Source organism: Aulostomus chinensis, chromosome 8 (genome assembly GCF_037954235.1).
Source record: "Aulostomus chinensis isolate RoL2024-O1b breed Wild chromosome 8, RoL_Achi_v1.0, whole genome shotgun sequence".
In the NCBI taxonomy this organism is placed as follows: Eukaryota; Metazoa; Chordata; class Actinopteri; order Syngnathiformes; family Aulostomidae; genus Aulostomus; species Aulostomus chinensis.
In genome coordinates, this window is record NC_141327.1 from 7,202,556 (window position 1) to 7,222,953 (window position 20,398).

At 40.0% G+C, this 20,398-nt stretch overlaps 1 protein-coding gene across 6 annotated transcripts; it reads left to right on the forward strand.

Moving 5' to 3' along the window:
* Positions 1–546: 546 nt before the first annotated feature.
* galnt7 (UDP-N-acetyl-alpha-D-galactosamine: polypeptide N-acetylgalactosaminyltransferase 7) lies at positions 547–19,887 on the forward strand. Of its 6 annotated transcripts, XM_086210669.1 has the most exons (17): positions 547–1,010; positions 3,704–3,818; positions 5,830–5,919; positions 6,454–6,772; positions 7,928–8,094; positions 8,886–9,016; positions 9,436–9,515; positions 11,191–11,373; positions 11,630–11,812; positions 13,412–13,529; positions 13,605–13,727; positions 13,858–13,973; positions 14,756–14,858; positions 15,188–15,286; positions 16,176–16,304; positions 16,450–16,480; positions 17,553–19,887. In XM_086210669.1, the coding sequence occupies exons 1-17, from the start codon at positions 888–890 to the stop codon at positions 17,657–17,659; spliced, it is 2,217 nt and encodes a 738-aa protein (XP_086066795.1). In that variant the 5' UTR covers positions 547–887; the 3' UTR covers positions 17,660–19,887. The 6 variants fall into 6 exon arrangements, with proteins under 6 accessions (XP_086066795.1, XP_086066797.1, XP_086066798.1 ...); XM_086210671.1 differs by lacking the exon at positions 11,630–11,812; XM_086210672.1 differs by lacking the exon at positions 11,191–11,373.
* The last annotated feature ends 511 nt before the right edge of the window (positions 19,888–20,398 follow it).

Below are 20,398 nucleotides of genomic sequence, written 5' to 3' on the forward strand. Positions count from 1 at the left end.
TCGAGAAGCATTAAAATTAATAGTACAGAAATAAGTTTACAGCACATAAAATTCACAATAAAACTCACAGATACATGTATAATGTTGAAAAGGGACAATGTCATTTCTTATCTGTGTACATCATAAGTACCCGAAAGCGAACCAACTCCCTGAAATCAGTTTAGAAATGTAAACGTTACCATTCTTACCAATATGGCTGCGAAATGTATGAATTGCATTGTCTCTATGCCGCTAAATCAGGGAAACTACAGTGACTTCCGCCAGTTGCACCATCATACTATCTATTTTCATTATACATTTGCTATTTGCTACATTTCAAACAAAAGTCAAATCAGTGATACTGTGACCAACGTCATGTGCAATTCTAGTGAATTATGAGCATGAGCAATATGAATATGATTTACACCTATTGTTATTCGTTTTGCTGCGGATCCCCGTGGGCCCCCAGACCCCACTTTTGGTACTCCTCTATCAGACTAATGAACCTATCAGGCAACATGTTTGCGGCCGCACGCTGGCAGCACACCGCCCAACAGTAAGCTATTTAACGCCGCCACAGGCATGCACCTCCTTCTCGGGCAGAGCTTCGTCGCAGAGAGCTGAAATACTGACAGGAGAGGCGTTAAGACTGGACACAGGAAAGGCGCAGCCTCCATCAGTCTAACGGAATATCAAGTGCTAGTTTAACAGACAGTGCCGTTCTGCCGTCAAGTCATAACAGACCTGTTGTTTAAATCGGCAGCTACATTAGTTGCTATCAGCCTAGCTACCGTTCACCTGCGACTGGTCTGAGAGCCCTGGTGGACGTAGTTCCGTAGCAGCTAACGTTAGCTAACTGGCTTTAGCTCGTGGCCAGTTAGCCTGGATATACAGGAAGAGCTTTCAAGATGAGGCTGAAAGTGGGATTTATTCTACGTAGTTTGCTTGCCATTGGGACATTTCTTGGTTTGGTCGTGTTATGGTCTTCTCTGTCGTCAAAACCTAACCCCGACAATCCACTTGGGAAAAAAGTGAGTAGACAACAGTAAAGCAGTTCACTTAACATTTCATACAAGATCAACTCAGGGAAGTGTGATGTTATTGCATGATTGTTAGCGTAACACCAACCCAAGACGTAAGACTGCACAATAAAAGATTTTCAGGTACAAGTCAATGGGCAATGATAGCTGTTTTCTGTATGAACTATCATAACTAATTGAAGCGAATAATCACGAGCCCACCCTGTGGTTCACCTATTTTCACTAACATTACACCGGTTGTCAAAGAGAAGCCAGCTAACGTGCTGTGAGGAGATAATAAAGTCAAATTCAAGTTCCTGAGGTCAACTGTCATTACCATGACATTCCCGGACCTCTGCCGTTTGCTCCCGGATATACCTCAAAATCCGCATATGTACCATGTTGCTTTAAGACATTTCTAAAGCGGAGCAGTCTTCAGAACCGTCTATCAGCGGCATCAATTCAGTTCTCCACTCTTGACATCTCATCTGAATATTGGATGATCCCAAGGTTTATTTATTTTTTTGCCAATCTATCTATTTCTAACTAAAGTGACAAAGGGAAAACTCATTAGGAATATACATGACCTTTCCACACCTTGATATTGTTCTGTTCTATTGAAGAAACATATAGGATCAAAGTCAAAGACCAAGGTCGACTTAAGTCATATTCTTGGCCATTTTCTGGCCAATAATCAGTGCCATCTCAAAGTGTGTGTGTGTGTGAGTGAGTGAGTGAGCGCAGCAGATGACGAGCTGTGTTGCCCTAAAAAAATGTCTCTGTCAGAAATACCTTTTCATGACTTGTAAAACTGTGATACTGGCTGCAGGGTCTGTCATTATGGCCTTATACACTGGACAATTAAATGGCATTAAATTACAACCTTCAAAACATCAGCATCTCTGCAGTGAAACACAGTTTTATACAGCTGCTCTGTGGAGTTCCACCAGCCTGTTGATTTGCAGAACCTCACGGGTGCATTTTACTCCACCTTTTGCCTTCAGAATGAGGTAGAGCCTTATCTTGTCAAAATCTGAAATGTAGAGTGCCCTGCAGAACTAAACTGTAGATTAACAAGTTGAAGTTTTATATGTTGAATGTAAAAATGTAAACTTTTTAAGAACATCAGGGCTGTGTGTAAGGGCTGTGTTCTCCCTTTCTCTGAGCAAGAGTCAATAAAACAATATAACTGTTCTTTGGTTAATCTGCAACTCTCTACTTTCAAACTGCAGTAAAAAATAAAATGAAAAAATCTTCTGCTATTGATTGCCATAATCCCAGCAAACTCATGCTGTACAAGACGATGTCTGCGTGACACCAGAAACGCTGTGTGTCTGGTAGGGGCGGGTGGGGAAAAAAACATTGACGAGGCAATATATGCAAACACTTTTTTTTACCCCCGATAGAATATTGATATTCCAGCTCTTAATATCGATTTTTATTTTTCAAATAATAATTCATGCTTGAAATGGATTGTAAATATAAAATATATTTGCGTACCTCTGCTTCAGTTGGTATAGCTGTTGCATTGTGCAACATTAACTGTAGAAGTGAGTAAGGTAGTAATGGAAATGGCCAGTCAAAAGCCGACATTGTTGAGAAACTTAAATGCCTCGGAGATTTAAAGCAGACATTTACATCTGATGTACGAATACAAATATACATATATAGTTCTGTTTTAAATTTTTCAGTTAACTATGCAAAATATAACAATACATTGGGGATATCTTGATACTATCTTGAAGTCCTTGCCAATACCCCCCGTTTCTTGTGTCACACCAGGTAGCCTAAATACAGTGGGTCAGGTGGTGAAACAAAATGTTGGCAGACTGCAGCTCCTCTCTGTTCCCTTTTTAAAGAATTTAGCCTAATTAATGTTTTCCACATTGCTGAGTTATTTCACCCAACCTATCCATCATACTAATTTCTGACTCAGTCCAAGGCTTAACCATTGGGTTACAGTTGCAAACCATGCATCACTAGTGGAATATCAAAGGGGTATAGATGTGTCTCTCTCTGTCTGGGTAACAAGTTTGGGGTGCTAAGCTCTAAAAATAGAAAATCAATTTATCGTGGTTCAATTGGGGAAGGCTGGGGTTTTAACATGTAAATGAATTAATGAGAAATGCTAATATTCACAATGATTGATCACATCAAAAGATACAAGTTACAGAAATCAGTGGTTACTGCAGGCTTGCAAACTGCTGTCCTGAAAAGGAGTTCACTGAATCAGCACTTGATTGCACTTCTTTGCAGTCAAATCTCAGTATATACAGATCAAATTTCAAAAACAGAGAACCAAATACTGTTTGGTATTAAGCTCCAAAATGAGGAAATATTCATTTCAGTTGCAATTATTCGGTTTAAATTTTGTGATTCAAATTCCCTTTCTGACACACTTTCTTTGTCCATAGTCTCTACTCACTGCTCTCTTTCCATGAATGCGTAATGGCATTTTTTAATTGTTTATGACTATGTGAATTTAAATCAGAAATTGCAAACATGATGTAAAAAAAAACCTTTGGCTATAAATCTAGTAAGTTTATCATTTATTGCCTTACTGTACTGAGCCAGAAAGGTTGCAGGCTTCTTTTTACCACGGCTCAACCTATAGCTGGTGCATTACCAGATTTATTTTTTGCTGTACTGTTAATGACATACATCTTCTTAATGCATAATACTGCATGTCATACCCTTCCGTACAGGATGACAGTTTGCTGCCCGAAGGAGACCTTGGAGATCAGTTTAAGCCAGTTCTGCCCTGGCCTCATGTGGAGGGGGTGGAGGTCGACCTCAACTCCATCAGACTCAAACATGGTGGTGAGACACTGAATCACTTTTAGCCACATTTCCTAGACAAACGCACCTATTATCCCTTCAAACAAGCTTCTATGTCAAATGACAGTGATTAAAGTATATGTAGGTGAAAGGGCAATCTTGGAGTGATGATTTTGCCAATGCACATTATCAAGAAAAATGTTGAACAATTACCCTTTATTTTATGGGTGGGCTATTGAACATTGAACTTATTACAGGTGCAGAAACAGGACTGTGGACTGAAAAAAGTTAATGTAAGGAAATTGCAGAGTTTCAACATTTAGTTTGAGTATCATCATGATTAAAAAAGTTGGAGATAAAATTGGCCATGTGCAGGGATGCAGTAATCCTTGACACAATTTTAACTGCCTCTAAATTGGTGCTCATAGCATTGCTGTTTTCTGGAAGTAGCTTGTTCACACAGAAACCATTGTATTGACAAAATTGTGCACGCAGGCTGATTCCCAAAACATTTCAAAAACTTGATTATGATGATGATCAGTAACATGGTCTTCCATTTATAGTTTGGGCTCTTTGTGGGTGAGTAAATGTATGAGGTCCAAGCCAAGTTCCTATGGTTTGCTCACCTTCTGATATTAAGGGAGGTTTTCCTCAAAGCTAGTTACAACTTAAGTCCTGTATCATGTAAAAGCTACATGCTGAGACATGCTAACACCACACAAATTGAGCTTGGTGAATAGCCCCAATGACATACCATCCCCTGAATTTTGAGAGTTTGGTTCCATTTCCTGTTTCAATATTGTCAGAAATATTAATCATTATGGTCCAGTATGTGGCTCACTAAGAATGTTGAGCAAATGATTTGTCCCAGTCCATGTGTCTAAGATGTAAGACATAACATTGCAAATGTCAGCCCAGAAAGAAAGAACCCTGGGACATACAACAAATCTATGGAGGTAGATTGCAATAGGAGACTGACATTTATTACAAACAAGAGACACCTGGTTCGGTTTATAGTTTCTCTTTGGAGTAGTAATTGAACCTCTTGTAGTGGAGTTCTTACAATCATGTTTTTTATAGATGCAAGTTTTCAGCTTGTTTCAATACAGTATCAGTTGTTTATTTTTGGTTGTATTTTAGTCTCACAGTTGTGTAAATGTGGCAAAGGCAACTTCTGTGTATGTACAAGTTTACCAAGGGAGTGGATGCCTGTTGTACTCAGTGCAGAGTTTAGGTATGTCATCCACTGCCTTCGGGCCTGAAACTGGAACTTCTCCATATTTGTATCAATGTTTTACTTATGGACCCTCAGCATACACTGATCAGCCTTAACATGACCACTAAATGGTGAAGTAAACAACATTTAACATTGATTATCTCATTACAGTTGCACCTGTCAATGAGTGGGATGTATTAGGCAGCAAGTAAAAAACATTTTTTGCTTGTATTTGATGTGTTGGAAGCAGAAAAAATAGACAAGCTTAAGGATTTTAGCAAATTGGATGATAGCCAAATTGTGACTGCAGAAGGGCTACTATTTCACCAGAGCACACCTCAGAGTCTTGTGGAGTCCATGCTTCAAAAGGGTCAAAGCTTTTTTGACATCAAAAGTGGGATCGTTCCAATATTATGTGGTTTGTCATAATGTTATGACTGATGAGTGTATAGCCCTGATTGACAATGCACATGGACTTGTGCCCGATGTGGTGAAAATGTCAGAAATACGTTTTACTTTTTGTTTTGCTTTCTGTCTTCCACTTTTGCTCTCTCTGAACAAGGGGATAATAAAATCCAGTTTACAGAACTTTTAAACCACAATTTATATGAAATGAAATGACTCATTGTGTAATTGCTGGCCAACATCATATCCGACTGTGAAGGTCATAGGGCTACTGTCTGCATCAGATGTGACAGATCACAAACACACACGTGTGTGTGTCAAGTCAGGTTGCTCAATATGAAGTTGTGCGCATTCTATGGCTCCCTTCTGTTCCCATTTGGATAAAGAGGGTAGCCTAAAAGTAATATTTTCCCCATTGATCTTCTCTTTTAGCCAACCACAAACGTCCACTATTAATCAAAATGTTAATCAATGATTCGGCCCACACATCAACTGCAGGGTCTGCAGTTGTTGGAACAATATGTAAGTCTCCTGTATTTTCTATATGATTTTTCTACTCCTTTATTATTTACTGCACTCTTTTAGGTGGTAAGTGTATTTGTGGGTTTTTGTGTAATGGGAGTGGTTCTATATTGCTGCTTTCACTTGCTCACCTGTTTTGGTGTTGACACAAAGAGAGGGGGTGAGCCCGAGAGCTAATATTTTCTGTTGACCACACTCTTGCACATATGTACCCGTCATTGGTAGCTGGTACCAGATGTCTTTGAAGGTTTATTCTGCTTCCTTTTGAGAAACACATTAACAAAGGCAGATCTCAGTTGTGGAACTTTTTGATTAGTTGTGTGTCACAATGTGACTCTATTGAGCCCCACGCAACTGCTCTTCTACAGCAACAATAGCAGTTAACTACAATCAGCAAATCACTGTTGGGCAGAAATGTATGCTGTATTTTTTTCAATGGAAAATTCACAAGAATGAGGAACTACATTTTAGTTTGGGGTTGTATGTTTTATTTTTCTAATCTTGTGACATTTTTTGGTTTGTTGTCTCCTCCAGATGGGGCCAACAATCCCCAGAAGCCTGAGCAGCAGCCCAACCAGAAGCAGGTGATCCAGCAGCAATATGTAACTTTCAGACCCCACTCACACAACTACAACACCCCTGTCCTGAAAAAAGGAATCCTGGGAAACTTTGAGCCTAAGGAACCTGAACCTCCAGGGGTCCCTGCTGGTCCAGGAGAGGGAGCCAAGCCTTTTGTCCTGGGTCCAGAGTACAAAGATGCTATCCAGGCTACCATCAAAGAGTTTGGCTTCAACATGGTAGCAAGTGATATGATCTCCCTGGACAGGTCCATCAGTGATATACGCCATGAAGAGTGAGTAGTGCTGTTCATCCTACTCCTACTCTCACACACTTGCTTTACATGCATGGTTGCAGACTAACCTGATTAGCTCACCAAACAAAAAAAATATGTTGACCATAATCTACAATGGACTTGATCCCATCATTGCCACTGTTATCAGTAGGAGGAACAAGAATTCACTGAAGCATTTAAGCAGTCATTTCTAGCTGATTTAAACAGGCTAACACTTACAGTTGCAGATGTTAGACCCAATATTGAAGATTAAAGGAAAATGCAAGATTTACAGACACACTTAAAGGAACACACCCAGTTTTTGTGAAATGCTTATCTGCTGTTTTCCTCTGAGCGATACAAAAAGGTGGATATCCTTCTCTCCTAATGCACAGATAGACTCTGACACTATTGAAAACTACGTGTGCAAATTCCTCTACCTTTCACCCACCAGAGGAAATGAATTTCTCCAGTATGTATTAAAAAAAAAAAACCACCTACAGTTGCATAGATATTTCATTCCACTTGTTGCCTTTTAAATGATGCTGATTGCAGTGGATATGTAACGCAAGAAGCGCAGGATTCTCAGCAATGCTCCCTGCCTCTCCTCTGCTTTCTCTAAATGAGAGGTGCGTTCAATTAAAACTATGAAACAGTTCTCTGAGTTAAAACTCTTGTCTGTTGAATAGCAGTTTATGGTGAAATGTGATTGTTGTCCATAATTTCTGTGACCTCAAAAAAATTCCTGGGTCTGTGCAAATGCTGTCTTTGTCAGATGATTGAGAAAGTGTCACCCCAAACAGAGCTGAGAAAAAATTTAGCATACATCATGGCAACCTTTTTGGGCCATTACACATGGACGTACACCCAGCTGATTTTTTTTTATATTTAAACAGGTTCTTCAAATTAATCCTTTTTTTTTCTCCTCTTCCTAAAGTTTACATATTCCACATACGTTACATTTTCATCTGCAGTTTTTCAGCAGAACAGAGCAAAAAACAGCAAGTAATAATGAAAGAAGGCAACCCTCAGCAGGCAAAACTATGGAAAAAAAGGACATCCATTTGTCCGAGACAGTGAACATGCTAATAATCCCCATGTAAATTAAACATTTTTTTCTCTTAATTATAACTGCAAACAGCCATGCACATGAAATGTTTTCTGTATGACCACCAGGTGTAAGTACTGGCATTATGACGACAGACTGCTGACCTCCAGTGTGGTGATCGTCTTCCATAATGAAGGCTGGTCTACACTAATGAGGACCATCCACAGTGTCATCAAGAGAACTCCCAGGAAATACCTAGCAGAGATTGTCATGATTGATGATTTCAGCAACAAAGGTGAGACTGCTTGCCACATGAAGTAGAGGAGTGGAAGAGCTGATTGAATACATACACATGAGATCATGTACTTGGTGACAGTGGAGAGAAAAAAAAACTCCAGAAAAGGAATGGTGATGTATGATGATGATTTTTATTTAAAAATCAAAAGGAGAAAATATCTGCTACTCAGCAAAAATGGGAAGCTAGAATGGACTCAGCTGAAACATTCATGTTCTTTGGGCACTTGAACAACAATGTATGTGTTGATTCCACTTTTGTTGTATTTAGTTGTTGTAAAAACTTCATAATGCTGGCCCTGACTAACTAATCAATGACTTATGAGGTTGGAGAGTTCACAAAATTCTCAATTCGATCATAGCAGCCGATTGTGCCTTTGAGAAAATACTTTTGGATTTTTCTTTTTTGTTGCACTTTTTAATGCTTTATAGAGTATAGTGTATATGGCGAAGAAATGACAGGAAGAGGGGAGGGAGAGAGGGGATGACATGCGGAATAGGACCCTGGGCCGGAATTGATGCCTGGTTCTCTGCTTGGCTATGGCCTACATGCACTTAACTGATGGGCAACTTGGCTTCCCCTTTGAAAGAATACTTTGTATAAATGGCAAACAAACACTAACCATGGTGCATATGACATGACATAAAGGAGGAACAGTAATGATGTCGAGGTGAAACAGACACCATTATTTATTGTTGACATAACTTGTCATTGTTTATCACAAGCAAGTGCAAAACTAAGGAACAACATAAACTGGTGATATTCATGAAATTACTTCCTGTGTTGTGAAGTCCATCTGAAAGAGCGCTTGGAGGAGTACATCAAGCAGTGGAATGGTCTTGTAAAACTATTCCGAAATGAGAAGAGGGAGGGTCTTATCCAGGCGCGGAGTATAGGAGCAAAGAAGGCCACAAAAGGACAGGTATTATATCTTTCTGCTGCTGATTCACTACTATTAGTGTAACCTAGTGTTTAAATATTTACACTCAGCATAAATATACTCTTGATTTCACTTCCACTTTCAAGTCCAAGATCAGACTTCTCTCTGCAGTAACTGTCAGCTAGAGGGATTTTCTTGGTGGAGCTGAAGGCCTCTGAATTTAACACATTTGTGAAGACTTTTAGCGGCAAATAGCTTGTGTGCATTTAAGTCTTCAATGTTTGACTTGTACTCATGAAGAATGGGAGGTGAAAACAAAAGTATTGTTTATATTTTTGAGTGAATTAGTGGCTACACATTCCAGATTTCATAAAGAACTTGTTTATTTTTCAAAATGGGTCTGAGTGTCACCATAACATTCTGATAAATAGAACACAGACAAGTGTTTGTCTATTTTCTAGGTGTTGATCTACCTTGATGCTCATTGTGAGGTTGGGATCAACTGGTATGCTCCACTGGTTGCTCCCATTTCAGAGGACAGGTAAAATGCATGCTAACACATTCTGCCTCATTCATAATGTTGGGGGTCTAGATTCAGCATATTAGAGGGGCTGCATTGTCACGTGACAAGGGAAAAATGGATTAGACACTTAAAAATACTGCTGTCTTGTGGGACCCTTTTTTATCTTTTATTTACTTGTCTATATTAGAAACAGTCCATTCAGCCATTTCTGTCATCAGCCGTGTCCTAAATAACAACATTGAATCCCTGTCCCTACGATATATCTGGGGCTATGAATTAGTTTCTGTGATACCACAGTCATCTTTGGGAAATGTGTCTTTATTACTGCTGCTTCCAACTTACTCTTCTTTTGTTTTAAAGTTGGAATGGACTATATTTATACCTCCTGGTTAAAGGTTGTCTCACTCATCCTTGCCGCACAAGTCGTATTGCACTGGTTGCCCGGTTGACACAACTAACCACATATGGTCAATTCTGGAATAGCTATGTTATTGCAGTACAATTCATGATGTTGTCACACGAACAATAATGACATGAATATGTCAGAGGCTAAAGTTGGTAACTTGTGCAATTGCTATTGTTAGTTGGCAAATGTGAGCTTACCTTCGCAGCAGAATAATGGTGACCACGGACAGGCTTTTGAGCCCCTATTTCATCTTTCAACTTAGACCACCATGGACATGCTGAACCAATATTGACTCTCATCTTGCCTCTTTGTTGGCCTGACAGCATTTGAGAGTGATAAAGGAATGAACCCTTAAGTTTGTCAGCCATTTCTCTGATTAATCCAACACCTTAGAACTCATGAGCTCCAGCAGCAGGAGACAGCACAAAGTCAATGTGTGATATCAACATATTCATGCCATTGGCTCAGAGATGCTTCATGGTTTGCCAGCTAACTTGCTGAAATGTAAATATTTTGAAGATTTGAGGCCTGATAAAATTTTTGAAACAATTATTTCATCACTATAATTTTTTTCCAAGTAAATTTTAGATTTTCATTCTGCACCTTTCTAAAAGTTCTGTGGATGTTTTTTTTTAAACATTTTTATCTTAATTGTTGTCTTTTGCCATATTTTATTGCAATTAATGGATCCTGATGATGCCATTTTGTAGAAATTAAAAATCTATTTTTGCTCCAATCTATCTGCAAGACAATGCTTTTAAGTTTGCCCTTGATTTCTGAAGAATGTCTAGTAGTTCTGTGCTTTGAGGGCTGAAGTCAATCTGATGTTGCCCGCAGCAAGCCTCAGCCATGGAAAGAAAGGGAAGTAGTCATTGGACTCTTTTCTTTCTCCAGATGAATGACTTAAACAAAGCACTCACACTGATTTGTCATTTGAGCTGCTGGTGCATCGCTCACCCAATGCAAACTGCAATGTTTGGTATCTTTACATTAACACAATATAAGCAAAATTATTCAGTAGCACACACTTTTGTATGTTATGCATGATTTCTTTTCTACAGTTTACTAGCTGACTATTAGTCTCTGCAGATGTCAAAACACATTCATGAAGTACCAATAATGTGTGCAGCTTACTGGTGCAACATCTGGTGTCCAAATTTGTGCTATAGAAGAAATATTTGTAACGTTTGTAACTTGAATACACTTACATGCTTACAGTGTTGTTGGACCACCTATTTTGTGTGTGTGTGTGTGTGTGTGTGTGTGTGTGTGTGTGTGTGTGAGTAGGACAGTATGTACAGTGCCACTCATAGACTATATAGATGGTAATGAGTACAGTATGGAGCCTCAGCAGGGTGGAGATGAGGATGGCCTGGCTAGAGGAGCATGGGATTGGAGCCTGCTTTGGAAGAGAGTTCCGCTTAGCCAGAGAGAGAAGGCCAAGAGAAAACATACCACCCAGCCCTATCGGTACACACATGACAGCCAGCATGCTAACATTCATTCCTCTTCTTTTTGTGTCTCCATCTCCATCCTTTCATCCCAATTGCCCTTTCATCCACTGTGTCTGGCTTTGTCTCGGTCTCTGTTATCCCCACCCATTATCTTTTCATTTTACTGGCACTACTGTTTGCTTGTGTTTCCCCCATGTGCAACCCCCCCATCCCTTCCACACTGTGAATGTTGAATGCATGGCTCTTTCCCCTGCTCACTCCCACTCTGTCAGAACGGTGTGTACGGTGCCTCTGATCGACTCCATCCACGGCCAGAAGTTCACCATCGAGCCCCAAGGGGGAGGAGACCAGGACGGCTTTGCTAGAGGAGCCTGGGATTGGAGCATGCTTTGGAAGAGAGTTCCTCTGGGTGAAAGAGAAAAAAAAATCAGAAAAACCATTACTGAACCGTATAGGTACAGCAAACTAGTGCCTCCTCACTAACCTGGCCATCATACAAAACACATATGTCCCAAATGAAATGGAATATACTAATAAGTGTGCTAACATAAAGTGTATCACTCTCTAAAGTACTTTGTCAAGAAAAAAATTTCAAGCAGGTTCTTGGCATATTTTGTTCCAGTCATGCTTTACTCATGGTGGGCTCATATATGAAGACCTGTACTTCTATGGAAACAGCACAATCGTGAAAAAAAAAAATTTGCCTTAATTTGAAAAAAGAAAAAAGGCAAAACTATGATTCGGTGGAGAGAATATTTTTCCAACAACTGCTATTGCCTAATTCCACTGGTCAAAAATACTGCTAACACAAACTGACTTCAAACTTTTTCCTGCAATGCAAACAACTTCATTCCGCATTCACTCCTGAGTCAAATAACCTTGTAGTAGGCATGGGTATGTATCAGCTCCAGTCATGTTGATGGGAACACACGCAAGGGAATGCATTAATTTGGTGTGTGCTTTCAGTTTCGAATGTGTACAAGTGGTCTGGACACCACTATCAACAGTATACATGGAGCCTATGAAAGCTTGTCGCCTCCTCTGATTATTATGGACTTTGTCATCTTAGCTCAAATTCAACCTACCTACATGCAGTCGGCTTTAAGTTGCGAACAAAGGAATTTGACATGTCCAGAAAAATACAGTAGGTGCTTTGCGATTTGACAGCTTCTGAATATGGCAAATTGTTTAAATTTGACTTCAAGAAAGAACCTGAATTTCATGTTCAGAGTTTTGAAGAGCCACGGTGTCTGAGCTGAGGTTCAGCACAAATGATTACAATTTGGCAGACACATATGTTATTGAGTTAAACCCATGATGCATAACTTCACTAACCACCTAAAACAAAGCTGTCTGCCTCTGGTGGTGTGTAGCTCCGACTGTCCTGTTTCCTTACTGCCTCTGGGCTGGAATACTTTCTTCTATTGGACTTGGTTGATGTTTCACTGCAATCTCTTGTGCTTTTTGTGTTTTTTTTTTTAATTTTTTTTTTTTCATATATGTCTTCAACTCTTAGTCTGGCATTCTAAGATTTTGGTGCACTATATTTGTTGAGGTCTTGGTCGTGAATCCGCCATTTAATGTTTCCAGGAACTGAATATAGTTCCCCAAAACTGATTAGAGCTTGATCCAAAAGGGAGTTAGGAGTAATGGGTATGTACCAGATTTACAGGGAAGCTTCTGGTGTGAGTCAGATTCGGACCGGGGCGCCCACACACACTTTCCCCTAATCACTTTCCCATTTGTCATCTCACTTGCTTTTTTCTCCTCAGCTTTGCCTTCTCTTATTTCTTATTGTGTTGAGACTTTGTTTCTCTGTCACTCTGAGACTTTATTCTGTGTTCCAATTAACATTTAACAATAACTGTGCTTGAAGTCAAGGTAATTTTTGGAAAGTAACTTCAATTTTAGATTATCAAACCAACATGAAAAGAGTAAATGATGTAAAAATTACTCTTCTTCCTTTTGAAAGAAAAAAGTCGAATGTGCTACAGAGTGAAGGACTTGTATGAGCATGTGTTTGTTGTTTTGTGGGTCTGTGTTTCCTTTCATAGGTCTCCAGCCATGGCGGGGGGTCTGTTTGCCATAGAGAGAGACTTCTTCTTTGAGCTTGGTCTGTATGACCCTGGACTGCAGATATGGGGAGGGGAGAATTTTGAAATATCCTACAAGGTATAGGACACAGCCACTGGTATTTAAGTCTGATGACCTCTCCTGTATTGTTGAAATAATGATCCTCTTGTGTAGATATGGCAGTGTGGTGGCAAGCTGCTCTTTGTACCATGTTCTCGTGTTGGACATATATACAGACTTCAGGGATGGCAAGGAAACCCTCCACCTGCACATGTTGGTTCCTCACCCACACTGAAGGTACCACAGCACACACTTTAAAACACCTTGAATGTAATTAATTTGTTGAGGGATATTGAACGATCACAGATGTCATTAATATGTTAAACTGTATACTGCAAGACTTTCTTTTGTGTTTACGTACATGCAGAATTATGTTCGTGTGGTGGAGGTATGGTGGGATGAATATAAGGACTACTTTTATGCCAGTCGTCCGGAAACTCTCACGCTAGCTTATGGAGATATCAGTGAGCTCAAGCGGTTCAGGTATAGACTACAAACACTGACATCTACATATTTGTATTTCTCAAGATGAATGATCTTGGAATGTTCTTGTCTCACTAGATCACATTTTTACACATTCTCTATACCACTGGATCCTGTTTAAGACATTTAGCTTCTCATTCAAGAGTTTCCCGTGTTCTGAGACAAAATTCTGTGGATTTGCGCAAAGAGTACTGACTTTGAGAACATTACTCTCAAATGTCCATTATTGCAGCCGTCATTCACAATGAGTGATGCATGCATGTACTTGTACATTGTGGAAACTGAAGAACCATCTAAAACATGCATGGTCCAACATCTCAGGCCAAGGCTTTGCAGCTGACTTGCACCTTAAAGATAAGGGACTCTAATTTGACAACAACAACAATGTACACATGTCCAGTTATCGACACAAAAACCAGCCAAATGATGGAAGGTTAACAGCGAGTCAAATACTACTTAATGTTGAGTCAAAAGGCTTACATTGCATGATGTGCATATAAACTAGCTACATGAAAAAGATGAGTTGACTAGAGAAAACAGCCTTCAGCTAACTTTTCTCCACAATTGCTGCTATGTGGAGTGATATCAAAAATAGTCAGACCTCTCAAAAACATTCCATGTTCCTGTTCATGTCAGTTTCCACCTGGGAATATGGTTTGGCTTCATTAATCTCACACCTTGAAAAATATCTCTGTTTAGAATATTGAAATTGGCTGTTAACTTCTCTTTTTAACTAGCTATGAATGGAAAGTATTCTGTTTTCTTGTTAAACTGTTTCTTAGGGAAGAACATCGATGCAAGAGCTTCAAATGGTTCATGGAGGAAATTGCATATGACATTCCGCTACACTACCCTCTGCCTCCTAAAAATGTTGAATGGGGAGAGGTAAGCACAAGTACACACATACAAGTTCACTTGCTGCATCTTTCATGTTTGGAACATGTCAACATTTTGTGTGATACCCAGTCATCTCAGTCAATTTTATTTGTATAGTGCCAAATCACAACGAAAGTTATCTCATGACACTTTACAAGTAGGGCAGGTCTAGTACCACACTCCTTCAATGAATTTACACCCAACAGTTCTTCATGAGGGAGGCATGGTGATGCAGTGGTTAGCACAGTAATCCTGCATCCTTGGAGCAAAGTGTTGTCCTTGGATAATAGATCTAGATCTTTAAGTGTGTGTGTGAGTGTGTCTTGTTTTTTTACAAGATCCGAGGCTTCGAGACAAGTTATTGTATTGACAGTATGGGACACACCAATGGAGGCAATGTGGAAATTGGACCATGCCACAGGATGGGGGGCAACCAGGTAAGTGTGTGTTTCAAGATCTTCCCAGTTCCAAAAATAGCATGGGAAGGCAAGGAAAGGCAATTTTATTTGTATAGCCCGTTTTCACAAACAGTTTGTCTCAAAGGGCTTCACATGGCATCATAACAACATCCTCTGCCCTTAGACCCTCACATCAACTGAGGAAAAACTCCATAGAAAACCCTTTTAACAGGGAAAAATCTGAGAAACCTCAGGGTGAGCAACAGAGGAGGGATCCCTCACCCAGGATGGACAGACGTGCAGTAGATGTTGTTACAGACAAGAAAACAGTTTACAATGCAGAATGTGAGAAACATGGAAATGTTAATAACAGCTGAAGAAGGAAGCTTCTGGTAGGGGAGGCAGGGAGAGCAAGCCAGCTTGATGGGGGACTGGATGGCAGACTGGTTCATGGAAGGGGAGCGCAGGCCGGTGTAACAGTAGGGAATAAGGGGGGGGGGGGATGCAGGCAGTGGTTGGGGCTCTGGTGGATCTGTGGAAACACAGAGAGACTGTGAGACACCAAGGCCAAACTACAAAGTGCAACAAGTAGTGGTAGTGACAGTTCCAAAAATGTGCAGGGAGGAGAGGAGGAGAGAGGGGGAGAGGAGAGGAGAGGAGAGGAGAGGAGAGGAGAGGAGAGGAGAGGAGGGAAGGGAAGGGCTCCATGTAACCTGATGTGTCCCCCAGCAGTCTAAGCCTGTAGCAGCATAGGGAACCCCCAAACTCCTAGGGACTTATCCTTTTCTTGAAAACTGTGACCAAGACAGAAATTTCAGACAAAGAAATGTTGTTCTTTAAGCCCTGCAATGGCCACAGGTCATCTAGTATGGTGCATTAGCCAACTGGCAACTCGTGTGTGTGTGTGTGTGTGTGTGTGTGTGTGTAGTTGTTCCGTATCAATGAAGCAAACCAGCTGATGCAGTATGACCAGTGCCTAACCAGAGGAGGTGATAATTCCGCTGTCATCATCACACATTGTGACCAGAACCAGCACATGGAGTGGAAGTATTTCAAGGTGACTCTTTCAGATATACTGCTGATTAAAATATATTGAATATGTCTTCTGCTCACCACAATTCAGAATCTAAAGAAAACGTTTATTAATGCAAGACCCCTCCCCCCATTTCCATTGCCATCCATCAAACCATCCGTCCATGCAGGATCTCCACCGGTTCACTCATGTACCAACAGGTAAATATTTACACACATTCCTTGCACGTACTGCAGTTTCCATGTATTCACACACTGATTAAAAGGTACGCAATATTGTATTTCATAATGTTAAAATACTCTCTTCACATCACACTGAAAATATCAGCCACTGTCACACTACTGCTGTGTAATGTGCAGTGTTTCGTTTGTATAAACCAGGGGTGGGGAACCATGGGATTAACACACCTTCAGCCATAACGGTGTGTTAATCAGTGAAAACACCTGTTGAAGTGTTTCGTGAGAAGGAAAACCTGCATACACATGGCCCTCCATGGCACATGGTTCCCCACCCCTGGTAGAAGCCATGGGAAAGACACTAGATGCATTCTGATTGATAGTACTGTGAAGAGGATTGCACAGGGTAATCCAACCTACTGGGAGGGAACAAACGTGCTTAGTGCAAGGGGAACCATGTAGGGAAGAGCCCAACAGAGTTCATCACATTTTCGGAAGTTAAATAGCAAGATTACCCATCAATTATTGCACTTCAGAGGTGCTATATGTCCACAAAGGAGTTTCCGTATGTCATTTGCAGAATGTTATCTTTAATGCTGTTCTAAATACAGGAATTTGGTAGCGATAAGTTCCTGTAGCTAATATTCCTTGAACTGGAAGTAGTATTTACATACACTGTAGATCAGAATTCAGCTGACATTTATTGCTCTTTCTAGGTTAAGTGCAGTGTGAGGAGTCATACAGATCAATTCCAAATGATGTTAAGAGATTGAAAGCTGCCTGCACCTCTGTGTGATCTGTTGTGTTAACTCCATCAAGATTGCATTAGTGGAACTGCCCAAATATCAAGTATGTCAGTGAATTTATCAGAGTATTAATGTATTAGATCAGATTACTCCTAAGAGTTCAATAAAGAGGTTTTTTTTTCATAGAAACAGTAAATCACATTAGAGTGATACCAAGTGAATGTGTTCAGTCCAGTGGTTCCGAACAGTTTTTGTCCATAACAGAACTTGAGACTTCATAGACCCACTGTGTAGTATTTTGTTGTGCTGTTGTGTGTTCACCATGATTGCATTGATGGTGCTTTCCCCAGGCAAATGTCTGGACCGCTCCGACCTGCTCCATAAAGTCTTCATATCAGACTGTGATACCAGTAAAACCACTCAGAGGTGGGAGATGAACAACATAGTTGCTGTATGAAGACTGAAAATGTCCCACAGAGATGGACACTGAGGGCTTTGAGAGGGATTCTGACTGAATGAAGATGCACATGCTGATTATCCAGCTCCACAAATACATGACTGCTCTACGTTTACAGATATATGGCATGGCCGCTGCTGCTGCCCTTGACATAAATGTTAGGTGGAGTATTGGCCTTTGATAGCCAAACGATGCCTTTGTCAGTCTGCATTCACTTGACACACAGACACTCCAGATACCAGAAGGAAGCATGGAAGCTAAAGCTACAAGTCCTGTCTCTGTTTACGTGGTATCTCTCTTTGTTCTTTTGGGCTCTCAGGGCTTTTCTAAACTAGTGTATTAATTTCTGAATCTAATTACATCAACTCCAACTCATGCTTACTAAATATTTTCAATCAATGGAACTCACTCACTTACCAAAGAGTCCTGTTTAGTGGTGGAGGATTCACTTATCATCAGTGTGTTTAACCAGATGTGGTGTTGCTGCAGACTTGAACTCTTGTCTGCAAATGAGCTTTAGATGGCTTTCAGAAAAAAAAAAACATGGATTTAAAAAATCTAACTTTTTGGGGGAAGAAGAAGAAAAGAGCACTCAGGTGAGTCAAATTTAATGAGGAGGGGACGCAAAAGCTTCATGTTGAAGTGATTGATTTGGTGCTGTCATGCCAATGTAAATGGGTGCTGGTGTTTTCTGCAGGAGAACGTAACTTGTAAATGGAACATGGTTCAGTCAAAGCCATGCTTGCTAGTTCAGTTAAATGACATCAACCTATTTAAGAGCCAAACTTAACAGAAGGTTGCATAGGTAAGCTCACATACTTAAGCGGTAAAATGTAACGAGCTGCTACAGGTGCATATTGAACAGGCTTTAGACATTTAGAATTGTTTTACGTCTTGTTTGCACTCTATCACAGCATTTTAGGGCCTTTACAGGTTAAAAAAAAAAACAACCCAAAATGAATTACAGAGCCTGTTTGGGGCGTATATTTATTATTAGAAAGAGCTGGATTTCTGAGAAGGAGAGAAACTTTTGCATTTTTAAAAATAAAGGTGAAGCATTTACCAAAAACAAATTTTCACAGGAAAAAGGAGGATTGGTTTTTCAGCATTGTTTTCTTGTAAACTTGAATCTTAGAGAATATCTCCTAAATTGACTCCAACAGCCTCATTTCCAGCTCAGTATTTATTGTTAAACTTAAAATTGCCCTAATAGGCTGTCATAACCTTACAGCTGCTGCAAGTCCATTTAGCATTACCTAGTGAAGGTTTTAGAAGACTTAGCTTGAAGCTGATGCTGTTAGTTAATGGACTGAATTCAGTTCAGAATTGGCCTTGATTGAAAACTTCCTCAGTTTTCATCTCAGCTTGGCATGTCAGTTTATTGTACAATATGCTTTGAGAAGCAGAAATAGAAGTCCAACTAACTATTTTGTGTAGTTTGACTGGCATTGTGGGCTTGAATGGTCTGCAGACATTGGGGTTCTGTCGAAGGCCTTAAACCTATGAGAGGGAGCACATTTTAAAGGCTCAGTTGATCAAAGATTCTCAAACAGACAAAACATTCTGACCATCATTTCTGTTAACTGGCCCATCTTGGCTTGAGCTCAGCCAGCTGGGGGTGCTACTTGTGACTTGTCAAGTTGCCATTAACTGGCCTAAGATTGTAAGGCATGTTACCTCTTTCAACAGTCAGTGTGCTACAAAAAAGCCAGCAGTTGGAATGGAAGCACAGATTTGTTGCTATAGAAACAGTAGTGTCTTGTCTATTTCTAGCAGTGGAAACTGTCAAGTCTCAGGATGTTGCAGACAAGTGCATTTCAAGTAGCTGCTGATTTCTATTTGCTTGGGAGAGAATCTTTGCTCTAAACTGTCCTACGATCACTCATCTGCCAGCACGTTGTGTAATTCAGTAGCTGACCAGTTGCCTGTGACTAAGTAACTGCCTGACAGAAAAAATGATACCAGCTTGTGGTGGAGAAATCAAAAAATGCTGGAAATGTGACTGCTTTTTTGTTGTTTATTTCTGAAGGACAACTTTTGTTTCTGGAGTCATTTCTGGATGATTATGTATGCAATGTTTCCTACACTGTAAATAGATTTCTGTATAATCATGATGCATTCTGTGAAAGACCTTGAAAGATGATGTAAATATTTAACTTATGACAGATTTATTAATATGGGCTAACTGGTGGGTGACGGGTAAAATAAAGAGCTGATTTTTACTACGACCGTTGAACCTCTTAATGTGTTTTTTATAGAAATGAATGACGTTTCCCTACGTTAATGTCAAATGTCATCCTCACACCATTAATAAATAAAACCTACCTTTACACTAGATAAGAACACCAAGAAGTAGTATGGAGACCTCATGGACCTTGATGAGATTTGCCTCAGTAAAGGATATGGCTGAGCAACACTGATCATTGAACATACAGGACATGTTAAATTAGAAAAACCTTGTTTGATTACTTAATCTCTCCCCCTCCCCCCCCCCCCCCCCATCAATGTGGAGCTTCACTATAGAATGATTGATGTGCAGTTTGACACTTGAGAGCTCTTGTGGCATTCATTAGATTCAAAGTGTATTTTCTCTATTTTATTTATTTTTTTTGTAATTCAAGTTTTTATTTCTTTTATCCTTGGTCTGTGACAGTACAGCACTTGACATTGTGAGACAGTTTCGTACACAGTATGTAGCATCAGTAACATAGCAGTACAAGAGCAAATAGAAGCGTTAAT

What these genes read in the sequence shown, in the direction of transcription:
- galnt7 (XM_086210669.1), top strand. Translation starts at nt 888, where the DNA reads ATGAGGCTGAAAGTGGGATTTATTCTACGTAGTTTGCTTGCCATTGGG. An exon ending in AGTGAGCTCAAGCGGTTCAG is followed by an intron (nt 13,974 to 14,755) that starts GTATAGACTACA and finishes ACTGTTTCTTAG; the next exon opens with GGAAGAACATCGATGCAAGA. An exon ending in ACAGGATGGGGGGCAACCAG is followed by an intron (nt 15,287 to 16,175) that starts GTAAGTGTGTGT and finishes GTGTGTGTGTAG; the next exon opens with TTGTTCCGTATCAATGAAGC.